At 28.7% G+C, this 23,969-nt stretch overlaps 1 protein-coding gene across 10 annotated transcripts in view; it reads right to left on the reverse strand.

Annotated features, from left to right (window-relative positions):
- Window positions 1-23,969, reverse strand: part of LOC119616445 (RNA-binding protein Musashi homolog Rbp6-like) — a 328,977-nt gene that overhangs the window by 140,100 nt on the left and 164,908 nt on the right. For all 10 annotated transcript variants that reach the window (XM_037972790.1, XM_037972789.1, XM_037972791.1 and 7 more), the window contains one exon: window positions 16,927-17,011. In XM_037972790.1, coding sequence (XP_037828718.1) covers window positions 16,927-17,011 — 85 coding nt within the window. The remainder of the gene's footprint in view (window positions 1-16,926; window positions 17,012-23,969) is intronic.

Here is a 23,969-nt window from a genome sequence, read left to right on the forward strand (position 1 = left end):
ACCGTTTAAACTTTGGTGGTAAATGTATTGGACATGAGAGAATCCTATTTTTATTGCTTCCTAAAGTATAACTGGTAATTTCAATAAATACAAAAGTATGTATATTCAATATTAATTATAACATTATTTTGGTTTATTTCGTTGAAGGATTAATGCGTTCCATAATATAACTCTTACAATTTGATGGATTAATCATAAAATTGATGAAGAACTACAAAAATATTTTAGAGTCCAACGTTTTACAATTTTTGGAAGTATACCAGTCAGCAGTTGGAATATTAATACAGATTCCCTGAAAATTATCTTATTATAAGGTAATAATTCTAAATTTTTGATACATATGTACATTAGACCGACTCCCTCTGTATGGAAAGCAAAAACGTGTTTTTGTTACCCCTCCCAAAATTTACCTTGTTTTGTTTTATGATGATTCCCAAAATATTTTAAGTGACCGCTGAACCAAATTAAAAAAAGGTATTTTGGAATTATTTTTTTTTAATTTTTGTTTGTTTTGAAACAAAATATCCAATACGGGGTATCGTTTAAAAGGTATTTTAAAGTCGCGTCCAATGATGTATTAATCATAAATAACCGTTTGCTTATAATTGTCATATTCCAAAATATTTAAAATTGTTAGGTTTTTACTAAGAAAAATTAAATATATGCACAATTTTGCAAATTTTGCGCACCACTAGACTTGGCTTCAAAAAACCTTTCAAATGATACCACATACTGTATATATTGTTTAAGAAATGCTGTATAATTTAAAACAAAATAACTAAAAAGGGACTTTTTTGTAACCGGTTCAGCTCACGAACGGCCACCGATAGACTAGAAATATTTTGGGAACCATTATAAAACATAACAAAGATTTTTTGAAGCTGGATAAAATATTGAATTTAACATGAAGAATCGTGTTCCCATACGATATTTTCTTTAAAACTGTCCAGCTCACGAATGGACAACACTTAACCGAAAATATTTTGGGTAACATCATATTACATAACAGCGAATATTATGAGGGGGGTAACTCAAGCACCATTTTTTGTGAGTCGGTCTAATGTACATATATTACTTTTTTTAGATTAGTTGTTAAATCAATTATATTTTCTACTATTTTAATTTCAATTAATTCAATAAAAACTATAAAATTTCATTTTATTTAGATTTATTTTTATAGATTTTATTTTGGTGAGTATACAAATAGAAGAAGAGAAAACTCATCTTCTAGAAGACGAGAATACTCATCTTCTAGAAGAAGAGAATACTCATCTTCAAGAAGAAGAGAATACTCTTCTTCAAGAAGAAGAGAATACTCTTCTTCTAGAAGAAGAGAAAACTCATCTTCTAGAAGATAAGATAGGAACACTTCTAGAGGATACTAGGTAGTCACTTCAAGAAGTGACTTCCTAGTCACATCTAGAAGAGTCTTTGGCAATACCTTACTTCCAAGAGTCATCTAGAAGTTTCTTCTGCGGGTCTTCCAGAAGTATCTTCCAAGTTACTATTAGACGTTCCCCAGCTCGGCATCAGTTCTTCCCGACTGGTGACAAGAATTCTTATACTTCCGCAACATCGCTGGCGAGCTTTTAGCACGTTTGGAAGTTTCACACGGGTAACTTCCGCAATAGAAAATGTTTGTAGGGTTGTAGCAGCTGCTGGCATACAACGCTACAACATCGATATTAAATTGAACAATTATGTTTACCTTTATAATATTTATAAATGTATTAGTACGAATTTTTGTTCAAATTGGATAACGCTTACGCTTTTTAGTCTATCCTACCCCTATCTTAACAAAAGAAAGATCATTTTATTCAGCATTTAATTATATTAATTAATAACAAAATCACATAGGAACATAAAAACTAAACATTTTATTTATAAAAATCGATGGAAAATTAAAGTTTTTTTTATGTTTTTTTTTTTTAATAAATTTGAAAAATGTTTATACTAATTTTTATAAAATGTGATAAATTTATTTTATGATAAATTAACCATTCTTTTAAATAGTAAGATATTTTTAAAGAAGTTTTTAACTAAAACTAATAAAAAAAAGAATAGTCAGGAATGGCCGACCATATGATACCAGATATGAGCATATCTAAAATGTGATTTATTTTTTAATATAGCATTTATATTGAATTTTGTCTTAATTTCTATATACATACTATTTACGCAATTTATTGATGAAAAACTTGTAGTTTGATTACAAGTCGGATGGACATAGCTAAACCACTACAGTGCTGTAGGATATAACTAACTTTCCTTTTTTTAATAGTAAGTATGATTTGAAAGGGTTTGTAACTGAAAAAATAAAAAGGATTTCTGTTTTATAATTCATTTAAAAAAATGTTTTCGACTGTTTTTCCTGGCAAATTAATTGTTTGTTGTGAGAACGGTTGATAATGAATATTTGAACATTTTTAAGTATCTATAAAATAGCTGTTTATGCATAAAAGTGAGCATTTCAAAAGCCTATATTTCATATAATTAAATGATCTTTATTCTTGTGTAGCCACAATTTCAGATTTTGGGGAAGGATCCAAGATATCAGAAGTCGGGCATAGAATGTTATGTCTAATTAAAAGATGTCTAAGGGTGAAATATAGATACAGTCAAGCCATAAACATTGATATATCATATGTAACGATCGGACTTAAAATGACGACATAATATATAAAAAACAAAAAGGGCTTTATTTCTATGCGTGGCAAAAAATAATTTTTATATTTTTGGAAAAGGTTTAAACATATCTTTAATCCTAGGGGGTGACTGACACTTCTTCTTTTTTGTCCATAGAGACCGACCCACTCCAATATACATCCATTAATTATTTAAGAAAATATATTTAAAAGTGTTGTTTAAAATAAATTGGTCTTGAATTAACCTCAAAATTAATTTTTGAAAAAGTTTGATTCCTAGATTTCTGGATATATTTTCGTGTAGTTCTTCAAAATGTATTTATAGTTAAATACACAATATTTGGCTATTTCTAATGAAGAATATCAATTTAACAAAAACTTGAATTTGACCCCGGTTTTTAAAGGGTTATTGATTTTTAATTTTAATTTGATCAGAAGAAAAATTAAGCAACAATTTATAATAATATAATGTTTACTTAATTATTGGCAAAAAAAACTATGAGAGGTATTGAACTCATTCTTTTTATGTTTAATTCTTATATACATATATATCCCTTATAAGATATGTTATAGAAAACTTTAATTTTTTTAAATCCACTTAACAAAATTGTTTAAAGTTTGAAAATGGCCTTGGAGATGCTGTAAAAATAATAACCCTTTTTTGACCACAGACTTAACCGAGTAAGCGTTATCCAATTCAAAAATTTGTACTAACACATTTGTGAATCCTATAAAGGTAAACATAATATTTTTTTGTAAAATTTTTCAAAACTAAAAAATTGTGTCTTATATTTACTTTTATGTGTCTTCAGAATCACAAAATTCTCAGGGGAAATTTTAATAACTCAAAACTTTTTAACCAATTTTGAGTTTTTCTATATTTTTCGAAAGACAATTTTGGTATAAAATGGTGCAATAATTAATACATAATGCATCATTTTAAAAAAACTCTCCTATATAAACGCATTTACAATCTTTGGCGGCGATGTGCGGGCTGTTACCCTCAAAATAATTAAATAATATTTTAGTCTTCCATTTGACGTTAATATACAAAATAATTTCACTTTTAGAAGTTGATCCGAGAGAAAAGCCCATTTTCGACCCACATCTTAAGTTTTTGTTGATGCCTATGTGTACTATAACATACATGTATTTATGTATGTAGATATAACAGGGAAAATTATGCAATCTTTCAATACATAAGTAATAACCTGGGATACCAAATATATGCTCTAAAGTTTTAAGCGCATTAGATATGCAGAAAAAATAAAAATATGCTCTTAAAATTTAATTTCGGCTGTGCCGAATCTCATATACCAGGGGTCGGCAAACTACGGCTCGCGAGCCAAATGCGGTTCTTTGGATGTGGAGCTATGGCTCTTTAGTTTCATACGCAATTTTTTATTTTATAAAAAAATATATATACATATATTAAAATATTTCTGAATACATTAACGAGCAGTGTTTGTTAAAACTAACAAAACAATTCGCAAACGTTTCTACAATACACACAACATTTCAACTTTGTTTAATCCTTCTGTATGTGAGATAACTAACAAATGAAAGTTTACAGTCGTTTGTGAAACTTTAAACAACAAGTTATGATCCAAACTTTCTAAAACTATACAAAGCTATCTCTCCTATTGAATTTGTTCCATGTTCATGTTAGTATTGTAAGAAAATGTTTAATTCTTTAAATTTTTAGTTGAAAAGTTCCCTATAAACGATGGGGTATCATGAGCGCTCCTACGAAGTGCCATTAGATAAAATGTAAAACAAGATCATACATTACGAAATTTTTGTGTTTTTCCAATTAAAAAATATATTTTGGAAATTTAAAATATAGTAATTAAATAATTACTTAATAATGTAGAGAGTTTGGACACAGTTACTCAGGAAAAACTTTCATTGAAAAGTAGTGAGTTAAAAAGCTAATAAAACCTCTTTTCACTACTTCTTCATTAGCATTTTAAGTCATTATTTTAACACGGTGATGTCATTGGAGGCAAATACTTCTACGCACGCTTACTAATAGGAAGTTAAAGAAGTACTTGCAATTTCTCTTACAAAACAGTTGTTGAGTAAGTTGTTTTGTTTTTTAATAATAAAAAGAGCCAGCTAGAATACGAACCAGGGACTTCGATTTTTTAGTCAAATGTTCTACACACTGCACCACTGCTTAGCTATTTTATTGCGCATCAAATAATGGTTTTCACAATCAAAATTAATTTTGTATTATTTTTTGTAAAACACAATTCTTAAAACGCAATTAAATAAAATGTGCAAACAATATGACAAAGCCGAAAATAAAGTACTTCTATATCAGATTATAAGAAAGTCATTACTAGAGTACATCTAAGTAATGCAGACGGTAGTAGTCATTGAAAAGTAAGTGGTTATGGAAATACAAACCATTACCGAGTTTTTGCTGGGTAAATACTAAAAACTTGTTCTATTTAAAAACTTCAATATTTAAATATTGCGCGTTTTAGAAACGTTTTACAGTGTATTATGGACCGACCCATCCTTACAAAATTTGGTAATGAGATTTTGGATCCTACTTGTTTGTGTTGATTTTCATCACTATACTTGTATTTTTCGTCGTATCGAGGTAGGGTGAATTCTGAATCCATCCTTATTAAATTTGGTACAGATATTTTTGTTCCTATAAACTTGTTTATGACGAATTTCAACACTATGCTGGTATTATTAAGCATGTTATGATCGTTAAAGTCATTTCCTGAAGAGGAATTTATATGCGGGTATGGTCAACAATGAACTGATCCTTAAAAAATTTTGGAAAGAGATTTTCGTTCCTATAATACTTGTTTGTGTCGAATTGCGTCGCTATACTAATATGTATTATTAAAGCAGTTATGAACGTTAAAGTTATTTTCCGAAGTAGACCTTTTAAAAGGGGATTGGTCAATTATGTTTGTGTTGAATTTTGTCATAATACTGCTATTATTAAGACAGTTATGAACGTAGAATCAAACTTGGAAGATAGATTTTTGTTCTTATAAAAGTTGTATATTTTGAATTTCGCCGCTATATTGCTACTGTTAAGTCAATTATGATCGTTAGTCATTTTCTGAAAAGGACCTAATATTGGGGTTGGTAAAATATTTATCTCGATTGCCGCCAAATTAATATATTACTTTATACTGTATTAGCTGCGTCATTAATTTTCGTGATTTTTACATTTCCTGATATGTTTCCAAAAGCCTTTTAAATGATAACACTGTCGCCCTACTCTAATAAACTTCTATATTTTTATATAACGAGTGTTTAAAAAATGCATTCGAATGACCCATAAAAATTCAAAAAGTATTTGTAGTCAAAAATCTATAAGAAAGATTCCTTGCAGAATGTCCTGTAGATAATTAAACCAAATTTATGTTTTTGAAGTGAATTCATAAAGTATTTGTAAAATTTAATAAACAACAATTTTGTGGCTCTTTTAAAACATATGTTTTGTAAACTGTAAATTTTGGCTCTTCCGACTCAAAAGTTTGCCGACCCCTGCCATATAGTAACGTTGATTTTACGCATGCGTTAAATATTCGAATTTTCGTATTCTTGAGCGCCAAGTTTTGTTAAGGCGTTTAAATGCGCATCTGGCTTTTTAACCTGTTTTATATGTCATCTTCCACTCCATTTTCTACCGACATCACACAGCTTAAATAACAAAAATTCATTACATAGGAAATAGTATTGTTGTGGATTAAAAAGTTATTGTCGATATTGTTGTTTATACGCATGGCCTTTGTTTTCTCCATGTTTATTTTCAGGCCTACATTTGCAACCAATATAACCAGGTAGATTAATTTGCTTTGCATGTCGTGAAGTTATGGGATAATAAGCAAATATCATCTGCAAAATTCAGATCTTCCAATCTTTTGTTGAAAGTCCAGATAATTCCTCTTCTCTTTTCACATAATTTTAGCATGAGCTCATCCCTGTTTGACTCCTGCGTTGGTATATTATGGCTCACTTATTATTTATGAAATAACGTAAAGTCCATGGATTTAAAAGAGTCCATTTATCAAAAAAGGCTTAATTTAGCGAAGCCGGTATTCGAAATAACCCAGAAATTAAAACCCCTGCGCCTTCCGAAGGCCGACTATCCTAATTTTTAAATAATTTTCCAATGCATTTCTGTTTTAAAAGTGGCACAATATTATGGACATTATGACACGTGTCGTGACGTTCATGGACAATATGTCATTGGACGCTATGACACGCCACCGTTGGTATAGTTCTCGCATGTTGTTTGCATCTGCTGCAGTTTCAGCTTAACTGGCGATGTTTTGGAAGTATTTTCTTTTGTCCTTCCTAGCTGAAGTTTTAACAGATTTTGCTATAACTTTATATTATTCCATAATTGATTAATTATTCATAATTTCCTTTTTCAGGTCATTTCTCTCCTGAATAAGTCTCCTGGTTTCATTTGTTATCCATATTTTCCTTGTTTCATTTTGTGCGTATCCAATTTCCCTCATTACTATATTATTCTCGTTTGAACTAAAAAAAATATTAAATTTTAAAAACAAAATTTTTTGTTCAATATTTAAACGCGTGAAAAATTAACCGATACTTAATAATGTTGTACATAGATTTTGTTTTGTATAGAACTTGTTTATATATACATACATATATGTATATACTCGTATTTTTAAATAAGGTAAACACGTATTTCAATAGGCAAAAACCTTTAATAAAAGGAACCTTTTATAGGGGCTAGAGTCAGTTATAAATCAAACCTCATTAAATTCGGAAATAAAATTTATATTCCTAAGTACAAACTTTTTTATATCGAAAATTTTTGAAAATAAATCTGCGCTGAATTTGAATTATTTTTACAATTATGTGCATTTTTTTCAAATATAACATATAAAAATACAATTTTTTAGATTTTTTTTTAAATATTTAACGCAAATGGATTCATCACGTGTTAGGGTCTGTTTATATTTACACTATATATTTTGATTGTGCCATCAAAAAATATTTTTGATTTTTTTTAACTCTAAAATTAAAAAACTTTGATAATTGCTCATATATAACTAGCTGCGTGTACCCGGCGTTGTCCGGGTTTCTTCAAAAGTAAAGATAATATTTTTCTATCTGCAATGACTATACTTTTTTAAATAGATGTTAAAATTTAGCTTATAACAATAAAATAGTTATAATTACAATTATGTGTATTTTTTTCAAATATAACATATAAAAATACTATTTTTTAGATTTTTTTTTAAATATTTAACGCAAATGGATTCATCACGTGTTAGGGTCTGTTTATATTTACACTATATATTTTGATTGTGCCATCAAAAAATATTTTTGATTTTTTTTAACTCTAAAATTAAAAAACTTTGATAATTGCTCATATATAACTAGCTGCGTGTACCCGGCGTTGTCCGGGTTTCTTCAAAAGTAAAGATAATATTTTTCTATCTGCAATGACTATACTTTTTTAAATAGATGTTAAAATTTAGCTTATAACAATAAAATAGTTATAATATTTTTCTGCATTTTGTTTAATACTTAAAGTAAATTTCTGTACCAAAAAGTCCTTTAAAAATTTACAAATTGAAAATGAGCTGAGATTAAATTCGGAAATAAAATTTATATTCCTAAGTACAAACTTTTTTATATCGAAAATTTTTGAAAATAAATCTGCGCTGAATTTGAATTATTTTTACAATTATGTGCATTTTTTTCAAATATAACATATAAAAATACAATTTTTTAGATTTTTTTTTAAATATTTAACGCAAATGGATTCATCACGTGTTAGGGTCTGTTTATATTTACACTATATATTTTGATTGTGCCATCAAAAAATATTTTTGATTTTTTTTAACTCTAAAATTAAAAAACTTTGATAATTGCTCATATATAACTAGCTGCGTGTACCCGGCGTTGTCCGGGTTTCTTCAAAAGTAAAGATAATATTTTTCTATCTGCAATGACTATACTTTTTTAAATAGATGTTAAAATTTAGCTTATAACAATAAAATAGTTATAATTACAATTATGTGTATTTTTTTCAAATATAACATATAAAAATACTATTTTTTAGATTTTTTTTTTAAATATTTAACGCAAATGGATTCATCACGTGTTAGGGTCTGTTTATATTTACACTATATATTTTGATTGTGCCATCAAAAAATATTTTTGATTTTTTTTAACTCTAAAATTAAAAAACTTTGATAATTGCTCATATATAACTAGCTGCGTGTACCCGGCGTTGTCCGGGTTTCTTCAAAAGTAAAGATAATATTTTTCTATCTGCAATGACTATACTTTTTTAAATAGATGTTAAAATTTAGCTTATAACAATAAAATAGTTATAATATTTTTCTGCATTTTGTTTAATACTTAAAGTAAATTTCTGTACCAAAAAGTCCTTTAAAAATTTACAAATTGAAAATGAGCTGAGATTAGGAAATTTTGACTAATTTGTATAAAATTTTAGAAATTTTTTTTTGAGAAATTATACTGAAATCAGCATTTTCAATCACTGCACTATGGTTCAGACGACTACTTTCTTTGGCCAAAAACAATTTATTTTGATGGGGGATTTTAACAAATTTTTAAATGCAGTATTGTAGGCCATACTTCTGAGCTACAGAAAATGCATTTTGTTTCCATCAACATTAAATTACTCTTTAATAAAAAACCACTTAAGTTGCTTTTTTCATTAAAAACAATAAAATGTAATTCCAAATACAGATTTTCCCATATTGTTTTTTCAACTTAAACGAAAAAACAAGTTAAAAAATTTATCTTGGATATGAAAGATAAGAAAAAGTACTGTAATAATTATCATATAAGCTTTTAAAAAAAGTCCGACCTCTTCCCAGTATGAAACTTTAAGGAGCTATTTGTCGGAAATGGTGGGATTTTGTTCCAACTGGTATTTTTTTGCGATTTTCGGGAAAACTGACTTTTTGTCATAAAGGGTATATTCTTTAATTATTCAAAATTAAGCAAATATGGTTAAATATTGGAGAATAGAAATTTAATGTTGGATTGTAATTTATAACTATAATATTGCTTTATTTAATTAATAACTCAAATTTCTGTTTTCAAAAAATTTTAAATATATCTAGAGGTTTAAAATAATTATTCCATATTTACAATTTCTGTAAAAAGTAAAATTTCCTAACTATGTAAATTACCATATTTTTTATGGTAAAATAAAATTTTATTTTATTTTCCCCATGTGCAGTAGATTTAAAGAACTGTTCAGTTTAAATTTGCTCACACTGTACTTTGAATTGTAATGCCCCTATTGTAAAGAGGCTTTGGGGTATTTTATTAACTACAAAAATACGTAGTATTAACCGTACATAATTTCAAGCGATTTTCTTACTATTTGAAAAAGTTCATGCATTGAAGAAATTCTAAAACGATTACGAAAAATTCTACGATAGAGTCCAAATGGAAGCAGCTAGCAAGCTGAAATTTTGCACAGATACTTTTAGTTGATGCTGTTTGTTTGGTATTAAAAATGGGCAATATCGTCCACGATTTCGCCTAGCCCCCTTCAGAAAATGACTTTATCGCTCATAAATGGCTAAAAGAAGCATTTATAGCGGTGAAATTCTGTACAAACATGTTTTCTTGGACCTTAAATCTCTCTGTAAATTTTTATACGGATAGGCCCATAATTGACCCTACCCCCCATACAAAATTCCTTTTAGAAAATTACTTAAACGCTTCTAACTGTCTAAAAGAAGCATATATAGCGGTGAAGTTCGACAGAAACATAATTTATAGGAACCTTAATATCTTCGTCAAATTTCATAGGCATAAACAAGTTTCGTGCGAGGCAAAAACTCTCTATCTATAAGGATCGGTCCTTAATTGACCACACCCCCATATAAAGTCCCCTTCAGAAAATAACTTTAACGCCCATTACTACCTTAAAGCTGCGAGTACAGTGATGAAATACGAAAAAAAACAAGTTTCGTATAAGCCAAAACATCTCTACTAAATTTTATGGGCGCTGCGAATTATGGCCCCAGGTAAAATGGTCCCAAAATATAAAACGAAAAATTGCCCCAATGTTGGGGTCAAAATTCGATATGAAGTATAACCCTAACATTTTTTAAGAAAAATCACCCCAAAATTAATGAAAATTCTCCCCAAGGTTGAAATGAAAAGTGGCCCCAAATATTGGGTTAATTTTTCTTAATGAACAATTACCCCAAAAACGCAAATGAAATTTCACTCCATTTAATTTTAATTCAAATATAGGTGGCGTGTCATAAAGTCCAGTGTCATATTTTCCATGGGCGTTATGACTCACTAAATTGAGTCTAGTGTCCATGGACTTTATAACAATTTCAAAAGTGTCACAATGCATATGAGCAATGTAATATAAAGTCCATGGATTTCAAAGAGTCCATTTATCAAAAGAAGGCTTAATTTAGCGAAGCCGGTATTTGAAATACCCTAGAGTTTAAAACCCCTGCGCCCGGCCGAAGGCCGGCTATCCAGAACACTTTTTAAATGGAAACCAAAATGTAACATACACCAAATTGAGGATAAATTCATTTGGGGGTAAGAGTGTCCCATTCTTAAATCCTTTACAAATTTTCAAATACAGTTCTGTTTTAAAAGTGATACAATGTGGACATTATAACACTTTTAAAAATTGTCATAACGTCCGTGGACACTATGAAACTTTTTGGTGTGTCATAACGTCAATGGACATTATGACACCCCACCTCAAATATATGCTAATATATTTATAAAATTTCATATTTAATAATTTTATGAAAATACAACAAATATTATTATATAAAATATTTTTTATAAAATCGCGAGATTTAATAAAAAAATATTTTATGTAATAATATTTGTTGTATTTTATGTATAGAATATCGCGCGATAATATTCTGATTTTTTATAAAATATTAATAAATAGTAATAATGAAAGATCACCCCTAATTATTATATGTTTTTTTAGGTCCCTTTTTAATACTTTAATATTCACGTATTTTACAAAATTTAAGAATGAAAATTAGCCCCAAAGGAAAAAAAGTTTTGTTTTGGGGTATTTCTTCATTTCACAACATTGGGGTCATTTTTATTTTTTTGCAAAATGCAGTATTACCCCAAATGTAAAAATGTTGAAATACCCCAAAAAAATATATAAAAAAAAACAAAAATTTCGTGTTTTTGTTTCCTGTATCTTTGTTGGGGCCATATTTCGTTTTATGTTTTGGGGCCATTTTACCTGGGGCCATAATTCGCAGCGCCAATTTTATGAGGATCAGTCTATAGTTGACCCTATAACACCACACTTTACGAAACATAATTTATGTACAAAATTTTATGAAGATCGATTTATAATTGACCCTTATATCAGATTCACTCCAGAAAATGACTTTAACGCTCATCTATGGCTCAAAAGTTCTTACAAATTACGGAAGTTTTATAGGAACTGAAATTTTTTAACTGAATTTGATGAGGATCTGTCGATAATTGATCGGTTTCCTTCAAAAAATTACTTTAAACCTCATGACTGAATTAAAGATACAAATAATTATTGTATAAACTGATGAGCATAGGTCCATAATTGACACTATCCTCCATATAACAACTCTTACAAGAAACACAGTTTAAGGTTATAAAAATTGGACAAAAAAATAAAATATTTTTAATTCGGAAGAGCACGGTCCATACTTAAGCCCTCATTAATGGCTCTCTTCCCAATATTACTGTTCATATTAATATCGACGTATGGTGATAAAATTCAACATATACATATTCATGTTTTTTTTAGATTTGAGCTGCATTTAAATAATGGCAACCGAATCAAAATAATTTTTGATGGTATATTTAACTGATAACAGATTTTTATTGTTATCTCGATTTAACAATAAATTTAAATTTTATATTTTTGATATAAATCTCGATTTGTATGGAAAATATGAGTGATTACGGATTTTTAAGTATTACTTTAAGATTTAAAGTAAATTTTTAAAGAGTTATATAAATAGAAATTTTAAGGGGAGATATGAATGGTTTTCTAGATAGATTTAAGTGTTATATAAGGAACCACAACCGATTTAAAATTCGAATTTTTGTGAAAATGTAATATGAATATATTATTTACCCTATTTTAGGAGCGGTTTTTGTTCGGTAGCTTTTATTCTGCATACAAATGTGGCATCGTAGACATTCATTCAAGATCTAATATAGCTTATAGTTTTCTCGATCGTAGGAAACTACATCCGATTTTGTTTTAAAATAGTTATTTTTTGAGGATATACAGCAGATTAAGGGTTTTCAAATAAAAATAGTTTTCCGGTGGAAAATATGATACTTATATATTTTTGATAGTAAATTAAATTGATTACAGGTTTTTATTTTACATAACCGTAAAGTTAGTTAAGGCTCTACAAACATTTTAGAGTTTTTGAAATTTAATATGATTCTGACAAGAATCATGTTTAATGGGTGAATTGGATAATAATTACACATAATAAATATGAAAACGTTAATTATTTTCAATGATGCGCGCAAAAGTTATAGCGGTTTAAAATAACAAATTTTAAAAAATCGTTAAAAATACGGGTTAAGCTATTTTCAAATAAAATAAGTACCCATTAGTAAACATTTATAAGGACTATCAGCGCGTGTTAAAATAATGATCGCAAATTTCATATTTCTGAAAATACACTGACAATTAAAAAAAAATATTTTATTTTTTTGCAATTTCTTTTCAAACACGAAATTTTGCAAACAAAAAAAATCGAAAAAATTGTCCTAAAATAAGATATGATTTTCAATGCTTTGCAAAATGAACTATGTTAATATCTCAGTCGGTTTCAAAAATATGGGCATTTGAAGTAGCTTTCTCGTATATTTTTACAATATGTGGTTAACTTGCTAAAAATTTGGCGCTGCGAATAATGGCCCCAGGTAAAATGGCCCCAAAATATAAAACAAAAAATTGCCCCAATGTTGGGGTCAAAATTCATTATGAAGTATAACCCTAAAATTTTTTACGAAAAATCACCCCAAAATTAATATAAAATTTTCCCAAGGTTGAAATGAAAAGTGGCTCTAAATATTGGGTTAATTTTTCGTAATGAACAATTACCCCAAAAACGTAAATGAAATTTCACCCCATTTAATTTTAATTCAAATATAGGTGGCGTGTCATAAAGTCCAGTGTCATATCTTCCATGGGCGTTATGACTCACTAAATGGACGTTATAACAATTTTAAAAGTGTCACAATGCATATGAGCAAAGTAACATAAAGTCCATGGATTTCAAAGAGTCCATTTATCAAAAGAAGGCTTAATTTAGCGAAGCCGGTATTCGAAATACCCCAGAGTTTAAAACCCTTGCGCCCGACCGAAGGCCGGCTATCCAGAACACTTTTTAAATGGAAACCAAAATGCAACATATACCAAATTTGGGGGTAAAAGTGTCCCTTTCTTAAATTCTTTACAAATTTTCAAATACAGTTCTGTTTTAAAAGTGATACAATGTCAGTGGACATTATAACACTTTTAAAAATTGTCATAACGTCCATGGACACTATGAAACCTTTTGGTGTGTCATAACGTCAATGGACAATATGACACCCCACCTCAACTATATGCTAATATATTTAAAAATTTCATATTTAATAATTTTTGTTGTATTTTCTTAAAATGTTGGTTAATTTTGAACATTCTTGAAATATTTTTTGTAAAATCGCGCAATTTTACAAAAAATATTTCAAGAATGTTCAAAAAAACATTTTATGAAAATACAACAAATATTATTACATAAAATATTTTTTATAAAAAATGTAATAATATTTGTTGTAATTTATGTATAAAATATCGCGCGATAATGTTCTGATTTTTTATAAAATATTAATAAATAGTAATAATGAAAGATCAACCATAATTATTACATGGTTTTTTAGGTCCCTTTTTAATATTTTAATATTTACGTATTTTACAAAATTTAAGAATGAAAATTAGCCCCAAAGGAAAAAAAGTTTTGTTTTGGGGTATTTCTTCATTTCACAACATTGGGGTCATTTTTATTTTTTTGCAAAATGCAGTATTACCCCAAATGTAAAAATGTTGAAATACCCCAAAAAATATATAAAAAAAACAAAAATTTCGTGTTTTTGTTTCCTGTATCTTTGTTGGGGCCATATTTCGTTTTATGTTTTGGGGCCATTTTATCTGGGGCCATAATTCGCAGCGCCAAAAATTTTGCTAAATATGTGAATTTATTTTTAAGGTTATGAAATCTGTATTTAAGTCGTAAAATTGTATATCCTTAAAAAATTTTAGTGCACACCAGATTTTGGCATAATGCAAGAGGAAATCTTTTATTTGACACTAAAATTTACGCAAATCATATGCCGCTATAGTTGTCTGAAAGCAAAATGTTTTTTAAGATAAACGCTGCTAGGACCGCTATAAAAGAAGAAAATTTATTTTTCTTTCGCAATAGCTATTTTATCCATCAATATAATTTACTGCATAAAATTTACAAATTTTTGCATCACGTCATTAGTTAAAAATACAAAGAAAAAGAAATTTAAATTTTGCAAAAATTTTAAAATTATAATAAAAAGTTCGCATTAACAAATTTTTAATGCGCATTTGACTCGGAGGTGTTAATTACAATGAGATTAAATTTACGCGGTATTACAACTGTATTCGTAAATAGCTATGAATGTCAGATTGAAAAATGTAACATTTTAAAAAAATTTACGCCTATTCTAGGCAAGTTTGTAAAGGTCCTGCTCTGTCCTTAGATCTCTGACATCATGGGCCTACCGCGGGAGCGGCCAGATGTTTCCAAAGTAAGACACCTGTTAAATTTGTAAAACTATCATATTTCTTTATTTGTGGTTCGATTTCAAAAGAATTATTATGTATGAAATCCGATCGATGAGTACCTCGTCTTAGATATAAGTATCTGTTTGCTTAGGAGATATTTGTATTTGAAAATTAAATTTTTAACTATTTTACCCACCCTTGTCCAGTTTCCCGATTTTTACTAATTTTCTTTTGTTCAATTAACAACAAATGTTTTAATATACTTACGTGCATTCAGAACAATTTAGCTCTATTTGCACATTTATGTGACACACGTAATAAAAAAAATATATATTTCAAAATATTTTATTGAACTAAATTCATTTTCTTGTAGCTTTCCATTTTTTTCTTTATTTTCTTTGTGTATAATAAACAAAGAATTGATTCCGTACGTAATGTGCTGTCAGGATCGCTCTTTGCTTAAGCAAATAAAATTTGACGAAACTTGACCAAACTCTCTTAAGTACATTATAGTTTGTCACATACATTTTATATGTGTTCGCACAGTTGCTTAAGCTGACTTCAGTTTGTTTAAGCATGTTATAGTTAGGCCTAAAAAAATTATTTCTGAAAACTAGACTTAATTTCTAATCCATTGATATATAAAATGTCTACCTACTACGGAGGAAATATTTAACATCTCATGGAAAAATTGCAAAATTGTGACAGTAAAAATTAAATAATACGCATACGTCACGTATCCAACACAATGATGAAAAAAACCAAAGGAGGCAATTTTACCTCGGGAAATATTTGGAGCCACAGTTAGAAAAATTTGGACAAGGGTGTGTAAAAAAGTTGAAAAAAAGATTTCATATATAATAATTCTTTTGAAATCGGACCACAAACGACGAAATAGGATCGTTTTAAAACATACCCGAGATGTCTTACTTTGAGGACCTCTGGCCGCTCCCACGGCAGGCCCATGAAGTCCAAATTCAGAACTTAAACTCGACAACACGTCCTCTATCCACATAGTTAATGTAGGATTAGGCCCATGGTGTTCAAATTCAGAACTTAAACTCGACAACATGTCGTCTTTCTACATAGCTAATGTAGGTTTATTATTGGTTTATGAATGGCTAAGGTGTGTATTAAAACCAAATAATAATTTTTTATGAATACAAGCGTTAACTTTTATGATTGTTGCAGAAAATTGTTTAGAAAATGGACAAACCAGCTATTATTTCAGTTTTTTTTTTGACTTGGTTTTGGCATTTTTATTAAAAATATTTGTACTTTTTTACAATCGTATTTTTCTTTTATCAGCCGACTCAATATGAGGGTTGCTCACAGTAGTAATTTCATGTTATTTTATGATACATATATGACTTTATGACGACCATGTGAATCCACTAAGTATATTAAAAATGTAATATGTATTATTTTTGTTTGTATGTACTTGTTATTGTTGACTTTTACCTTTTTACCATCTATTTCGTGTGTACCTTGCGCTAAAACTTTATCTACACTAGCTGGATCACTAAAAGTTATGAAGCCGAATCCTCTGCAAAGAAACAGAAAAGTAGATACAATTTAAAATAACATTATTATTAAACAAGTAAGAAAATATCGGATATGACCGACCGTATGATATCCTAAACCCGTTATGAGTACAGTGGACGTCCACTAGTACGAATTATATAGTGTCAGGCCCTTTCGTAATACCGAAAAATTCGTATTATTGAACAACACATTTTGTAAGTTTAAATTCAAATAATACACATAAAATATTGGATTTTATTTATTTTTGTTTTATTTTTCATGAAAAATTACATAACGGAACAAAATATAATAAATGTTTATTATTTTAAATAAATTTCTTGTACATAAACAGGCATAAAAGGGACATATTTACGTATATGAATTGTTAATTTTGATAGTATCGTGAGTCCAATGGTTGAAATGAGATATATGTAGAAGGTTTTAAATTTTAATGTTTTTAAAAAGATGTGTGCCAAAGACAATTTGCAATTTACATATGTGTTCTAAAATGTATTAAAATGTTCAGATTACATAAAACTTTTATTAGAAACTTGAATGGAATATACCACAATTCTCTAATTTATAATTTTCTCTTAAAAATTAGAATAGTTATCCTTAAACCCATTGTTTGGAATGTGGAGTCACACTACTTTCAAAATTAACAGTTCATACATACATATGTATATAAATATCATTTTACTTATTAAAAAATCCATCATTTAACATCGATGTTTATTACATTGTAAAATGATTCTTACGGCTTTTTCAATAACAGCGCTTTTGAGACTTCAATATTGTTCTCAGCAGAGTTATTGTCGGGAACTAATAAAATACTTTCCTCATTGGCGTTATCATCCAAATTAATTTCTTCTCTTGGGTCATCAAAATTCCAATAAAATAAATTAATAACACTAAATAATTGTTGATTTGTAAATATACATGCAGTAAATTGTTAAAAATACAAAACACTTGTAATAAATACAAAAAAACTTCAAAATTACTGAGCTTAAGGTGAATGATACCGAAATAATAAAATAAAAACATAATAAAAACTTCATTCATACGTAAATAAAACCAAAATTCCCATAAAAAATGCGTTATTCGTACTATCGAACAGAAAAATTGTGACTTTATTCGTACTATAGAGTAGACAATGCAACAATTTTGCCATTCGTATTATTGGATATTCGTAATAAAGAGTATACGTACTATTGGACGTCCACTGTATATCTAAAATTTTATTTATATTTTAATAAAGCATTCATGTTGAATATTGCCATAATTTCAATATATTTTAGCAATTTATGTAATGAAAACTGATTTTCTGGAAGAGTGCAATATGCAATATCATTTTTGCTGCGCGTCGTGTGGAGACGTGAGTTAGCTATTTATCCATTTCAGAAAATTTAATGAATTTTGGCATCAAGCATATTTTTACATTTTTTGTTCATTACAGAATATTTTTGCATATTTTGCATTTTACAGCATATTTCCGCATATTTTACTCATAATCGCATATTTTTATTGCATATTTCGTTATTTTCATCTAATTTTTTCATACTTTTTATAATTTTTAAATAAAAATAGATTCAAAAATTTTTTTTTGGGAAATCAATAAATAGAAAATGTTTTTAATTTTTTTAAAAGATTTTTTTTTAGAAAACTTTATTTAGAAAATAAAAGTTTAAATAAAATGTTTTTAATTCTAGCAATCATAATTTTTTAATCCCATTCGTTTTAAATCAATTACTTCTGATTGATAAAATTTAGTTTGTCAAATTTTTTTGACCCATTCACTTTGAAAAAGATTGAAATAAATCTTTATTTTATAATTCAATAACATTTTTATACCCTGCACCACTATAGTGGAGAGGGTATTATGCGTTTGTGCTGATGTTTGTAACATACAAAAATCGGATCAGAATCACTTTCCCCCAAATAGGGCCCTCAAACTCATAATTATGTTAAATGTTTCAGGATCTCTACAAAAATCGGCACAACTTAGTTTCGTATTTAAACTTATACGAAACTGCCAATTTTCGTAATGATCGGACCTCATTTCATCATTGCCCCCATACAAAGTCCCCTTCAGAAAAGGACATGAAAGTCAATAATTCACTTATAAACACTAATATCACGAGAAATTTGGCATTAATAACTTTAATGTAAATCCGTCCACCAACATTTGTAAGGATAGGACGATATTTACCCTTGCCACCGTATAACCCTTCTTTAAAAAAAGAAAATTACTTTTTTTTGTCAAGAAATTGTTTAAATATTTCGGAATTAAGGCCCCTACTCACTGGTCGGCCATGCCCGACTATACATTCTTACTTGTTTGTTTTTCAAATATAAAAAATAAATCAATTTAATGTAAAACAAAAAAAATTAAGCTTATATATCATTTCCTAGCAAATTACACAGGCCAACAAAATTTTAAAAAAGTCGAAACCCAGAGACCTAAGTTTACTTTTCTGAATTATTGAGTATCGCTTAATCCGAATCCAATTCTCCATGTTTTTGGACATATTTAAGACCTTATAAATGCGAGAAGACACCTTCATTTATAAAATCCGTTGTGTGGTCCGAAAGTCCAATCTGTCGACTTTAAAATAAAGGTTGAACAAATTGAGACAAATACGTTTGGCATAGAATAAAGGCAAAATTGAGTTTTTGTAATTTTATGATTGTTCCAAGCTTTAAGTTAAGATATCTCGAAGAAATATAGAGATATGACAAAGGTTAAACCTTATTTTTAAGTCGACAGATTGGACATTCAGATGAATGTGTCTGTCCGCTTTTTTTATGAGGTCTCAAATATGGTAAAAAAACGGGGATTTCATTTTGAAAATGAGAAGTTTTAAGTGCATATTTTGTATATTTTTAGAGCATATTTTTAGTTTTTAAGTGCATTTTTTATGCGCATAAAACACATTTATGGAGCATATTTTTGGTTGCCCTGGTGATTAGTGCAGAATTCCATAATAATACTAGTGTTTTTAAGGAAATTAACGACATTCAACCCATTATCTGACGGGACTTGGTATGGCCCGACCATTTTAAAAAACGGCATTGTGAAGATATTAGTATATTAGTATATAACTAAAGTATTGTATTTTTCTGACAACGAAGATTTTCGGCAAATTACATGTACACAACACGATCGCATACGAACTTCTAAACAAGAGCATCAAAAATACAAATATTTTATTTAGTTCAGGGATCGGCAGACATATACTACCACATTTTGCACTTGTATAAGTGTAAGAGCGAAAAAAACAAGAAATGAGTAATAGTTGTACTCTCACTTTCACAACAAGGCAGGCTTGGATAACAGAAATTTCGAAATAATAGTAATCTAAAACAAAACTAATATTTGTTTTAGTTTAAGAGTAGCACATATTGTTTTTGGGCTTATTTGCACATATTTATTTTAAATATCGAAATAGAAATATGAGCTTTTTAACTAAGTTTTTAATACAATATATACATATAAAATGTAAAGATTTAACATAATTACATGTATATATTGGTAAATTATTGTAATTTGCTACTTAAGTTGTAAGAAAAAACATTTAAAAAAGTTTATAATTCTAAAAACTACATAATATGTAGTGTAGATGCTAAAAAATTACAACAATAATTAGAATTATCCATCCCTCCATTAATATATTTTCGTTCATTTTCATTGCAAAAGCAAGAAACGAGCGACAACACAACCTCCTTCAATGACAGCTCATATGAGCACAGGGTATCAGAGGCGTCATGAGCAAAAAACTATTTCCCTCTCTTTCGCACAAAACGATTTCAATGTTTTTTTGTAGCTGTATTTTATATACCTATTCTCGCCAAACAATTTCAAAATCAAACAAAAGCTGATTTTAGACTTTTTTAAATGTCAAAAGTGACAACTCTGTATACTTTGTGATATGAGACTGAATTGTGTTTTCTATGCGTGTGAGTAGTCTGTGTAAATTTAGTAACGGTCAAAATACACAGTGTATAGGAGTTGCCGATCGTGGATTTAGTTGCTTTACAGCATTCAACAAAGCAGGTTGGTGTCGCTTTGTTAAATAAAATGCAAATACAACTTGAAAAAACAAAAACAACTTGCAAAAGCAAGAGCATAATTTACAAAAACAACGTAGACTCTAAATAATTTTCTAGAATACATAACAATGAAAGTAAATAAGTTTATTTTGTTTCATATTTTTTTTTTACATTTTAATTTGAAATGTTGTTTCTATGTGAAGAAATTATCATTCTTATGTACATTGATTACATTTTGTTTATAAATATTCGCATTTTACAGTAATGCAATTTAATCTTCAAAATTAAAAATAACCAAATATTTTTTTCAGTGCAATTTCATAGAAAAAATGCCAATAGTGTGTGTGTAGTGGTGATTTTTTTATATGCCTCTCTATACGCCGGTATATGAACTAAACTCACAACTTAGAGCAAGTGATAGAACTTTAGAAACGTCACGGTATCCGTTTTTTTTTTTAATTTGTGGGAAGGTTCTTTCTAGTGATGTTGCTTTAGTCAATTCTTTTATCCATCGATATCGTGTAAAGGTTGCTGAGATGGAGTTAATGGAGTCACAAATATGTAATGTCGACGAAACTGGATTATTTTTTCGTTGCCTACCAGAAAGAACATATGTCTCTGCATTTGAAAAAACGCCCCTGGACATAAAATTCAAAAAGACAGAATTTCAGTCCTTTTTGGTGCAAACTGTGATGGATCACATAAATTAGTTCCATTGGTAAATGGATAAGCATATAACCCCAGGTTTTTAAAAGTTTCAATACTCTTCTGCATAACAACATTTTTAAAAAATGCTTGGATAACTTCTCGAATATTTCACGAATGGTTTCACCGAATATTTATAAGAACAAATATTGATTTCAGGTTCAGTAATTTTCAAATATTTTTCAATTTGCAGGAAAATAATTTGCCACTGAAAGCCATTTTACTCATAATTAATTTCCCGACTCATGCACACAATGAGAATTATAAAAGTGACGAATGTGAGAGCAATGGATCAAAACCCTATTAACTGAACAAAGCTCAATTACAGAAGTTTCTTTTACAATTAATCTATATATATATATACAATTAATCTATATATATATATATATATATATGTACATAAAAGAGTAGCGTTACTGACTGACTGATTTATCATCGCACAGCCCAAACGGCTAAACCTAGAATCATGAAATTTTTACAGTAGATGTCTTTTTGGATATGTAGATCCACTGCGGAGGGATTTTTGTATATTTTATGGCGTCATGAAATAACTCCTCAAAACAAAAATGAAATAACTCCCTAAAAATTTGTTCAGAAAGCAAAAACAACGAAATTTGGAGATTTAATTCGTTTTTTGGGGGATTATTTCACATTTTAAATGTGGAGTTATTTCATTATGAAATAATTTCTCAAAATTCAAATATGAAATAAATCCCTAAAAATATTTTTGGGGAGTTGTTTCAACAAATAAACAACGAAATTTGGAGATTTAATTCGTTTTTTTGGGGGATTATTTCACATTTTAAATGGGGAGTTATTTCATTATGAAATAATTCCTCAAAATTCAAAAATGAAATAAATCCCTAAAGATATTTTTGGTTAGTTATTTCATTATATTACTTTTATCACACGAAATAAAAAAAAACATGTCTGATAGCCGGCCTTTGGCCGGCCGCAAGGATTTTATCCTCTGGGGTACATTGGACACCGGCTTCGCTAAAAATACACTATTTAGGAAATCTTTACTAAGCGAAGCCGGTTTTGGTCATATTTTAGAGTGGTAAATACTTGCGTTCGGCCGTAGGCCGGCTATTTACGAAATATTTATTAAGCGAAGCCGTTGTTGGACATAGTAGAAAGTCCTTGCGCCCGGCCGCAGGTCGGCTATTAAGGAAATCTTTATTAAGCGATTAAACTGAAATGTATTAGACTTTGTTATTTTTAAATGGGAACTTATTTCATTTTAAAATTAGGGATTTGTTTCATATGAAATAAATCCCCAAAAATGGGGTGTTATTTCATTTTAATTTAGGAAGTTATTTCGGCGCTGCGAATTATGGCCCCAGGTAATATGGCCCAAAAATATAAAACGAAAAATTGCCCCAATGTTGGGATCAAAATTCATTATGAAGTATAACCCTAACATTTTTTTAAGAAAAAATCACCCCAAAATTAATGAAAAATCTCCCCAAGGTTGAAATGAAAAGTGGCCTCAAATATTGGGTTAATTTTTCGTAATGAACAATTACCCCAAAAACGCAAATGAAATTTGACCCTATTTAATTTTAATTCAAATATAGGTGGCGTGTTATAAAGTCCAGTGTCATATTTTCCATGGGCGTTATGACTCACTAAATTGAGTCTAGGTCCATGGACGTTATAACAATTTCAAAAGTGTCACAATGCGTATGAGCAAAGTAACATAAAGTCCATGGATTTCAAAGATTTATCAAAAGAAGGCTTAATTTAGCGAAGCCGGTATTCGAAATACCCCAGAGTTTAAAACCACTGCCGGACGAAGGCCGGCTATCCAGAACACTTTTTAAAAGGAATCCAAAATGCAACATACACCAAATTTAGGATAAATTCTTTTGGGGGTAAGAGTGTCCCTTTCTTAAATTCTTTACAAATTTTCAAATACAGTTCTGTTTTAAAAGTGATACAATGTCAATGGACATTATAACACTTTTAAAAATTGTCATAACGTCCATGGACGCTATGAAACTTTTTGGTGTGTCATAACGTCAATGGATATTATGACACCCCACCTCAAATATATGCTAATATATTTATAACATTTCATAGTTAATAATATTTGTTGTATTTTCATAAAATGTTTGTTAATTTTGAACATTTTATGAAAATACAACAAATATTATTACATAAAATATTTTTATGAAATCGCGCGATTTAATAAAAAAATATTTTATGTAATAATATTTGTT

This window comes from Lucilia sericata, unplaced genomic scaffold, assembly GCF_015586225.1.
Source record: "Lucilia sericata isolate MDLA Ls3-8-SP2 unplaced genomic scaffold, ASM1558622v1 Contig000072F_arrow, whole genome shotgun sequence".
In the NCBI taxonomy this organism is placed as follows: Eukaryota; Metazoa; Arthropoda; class Insecta; order Diptera; family Calliphoridae; genus Lucilia; species Lucilia sericata.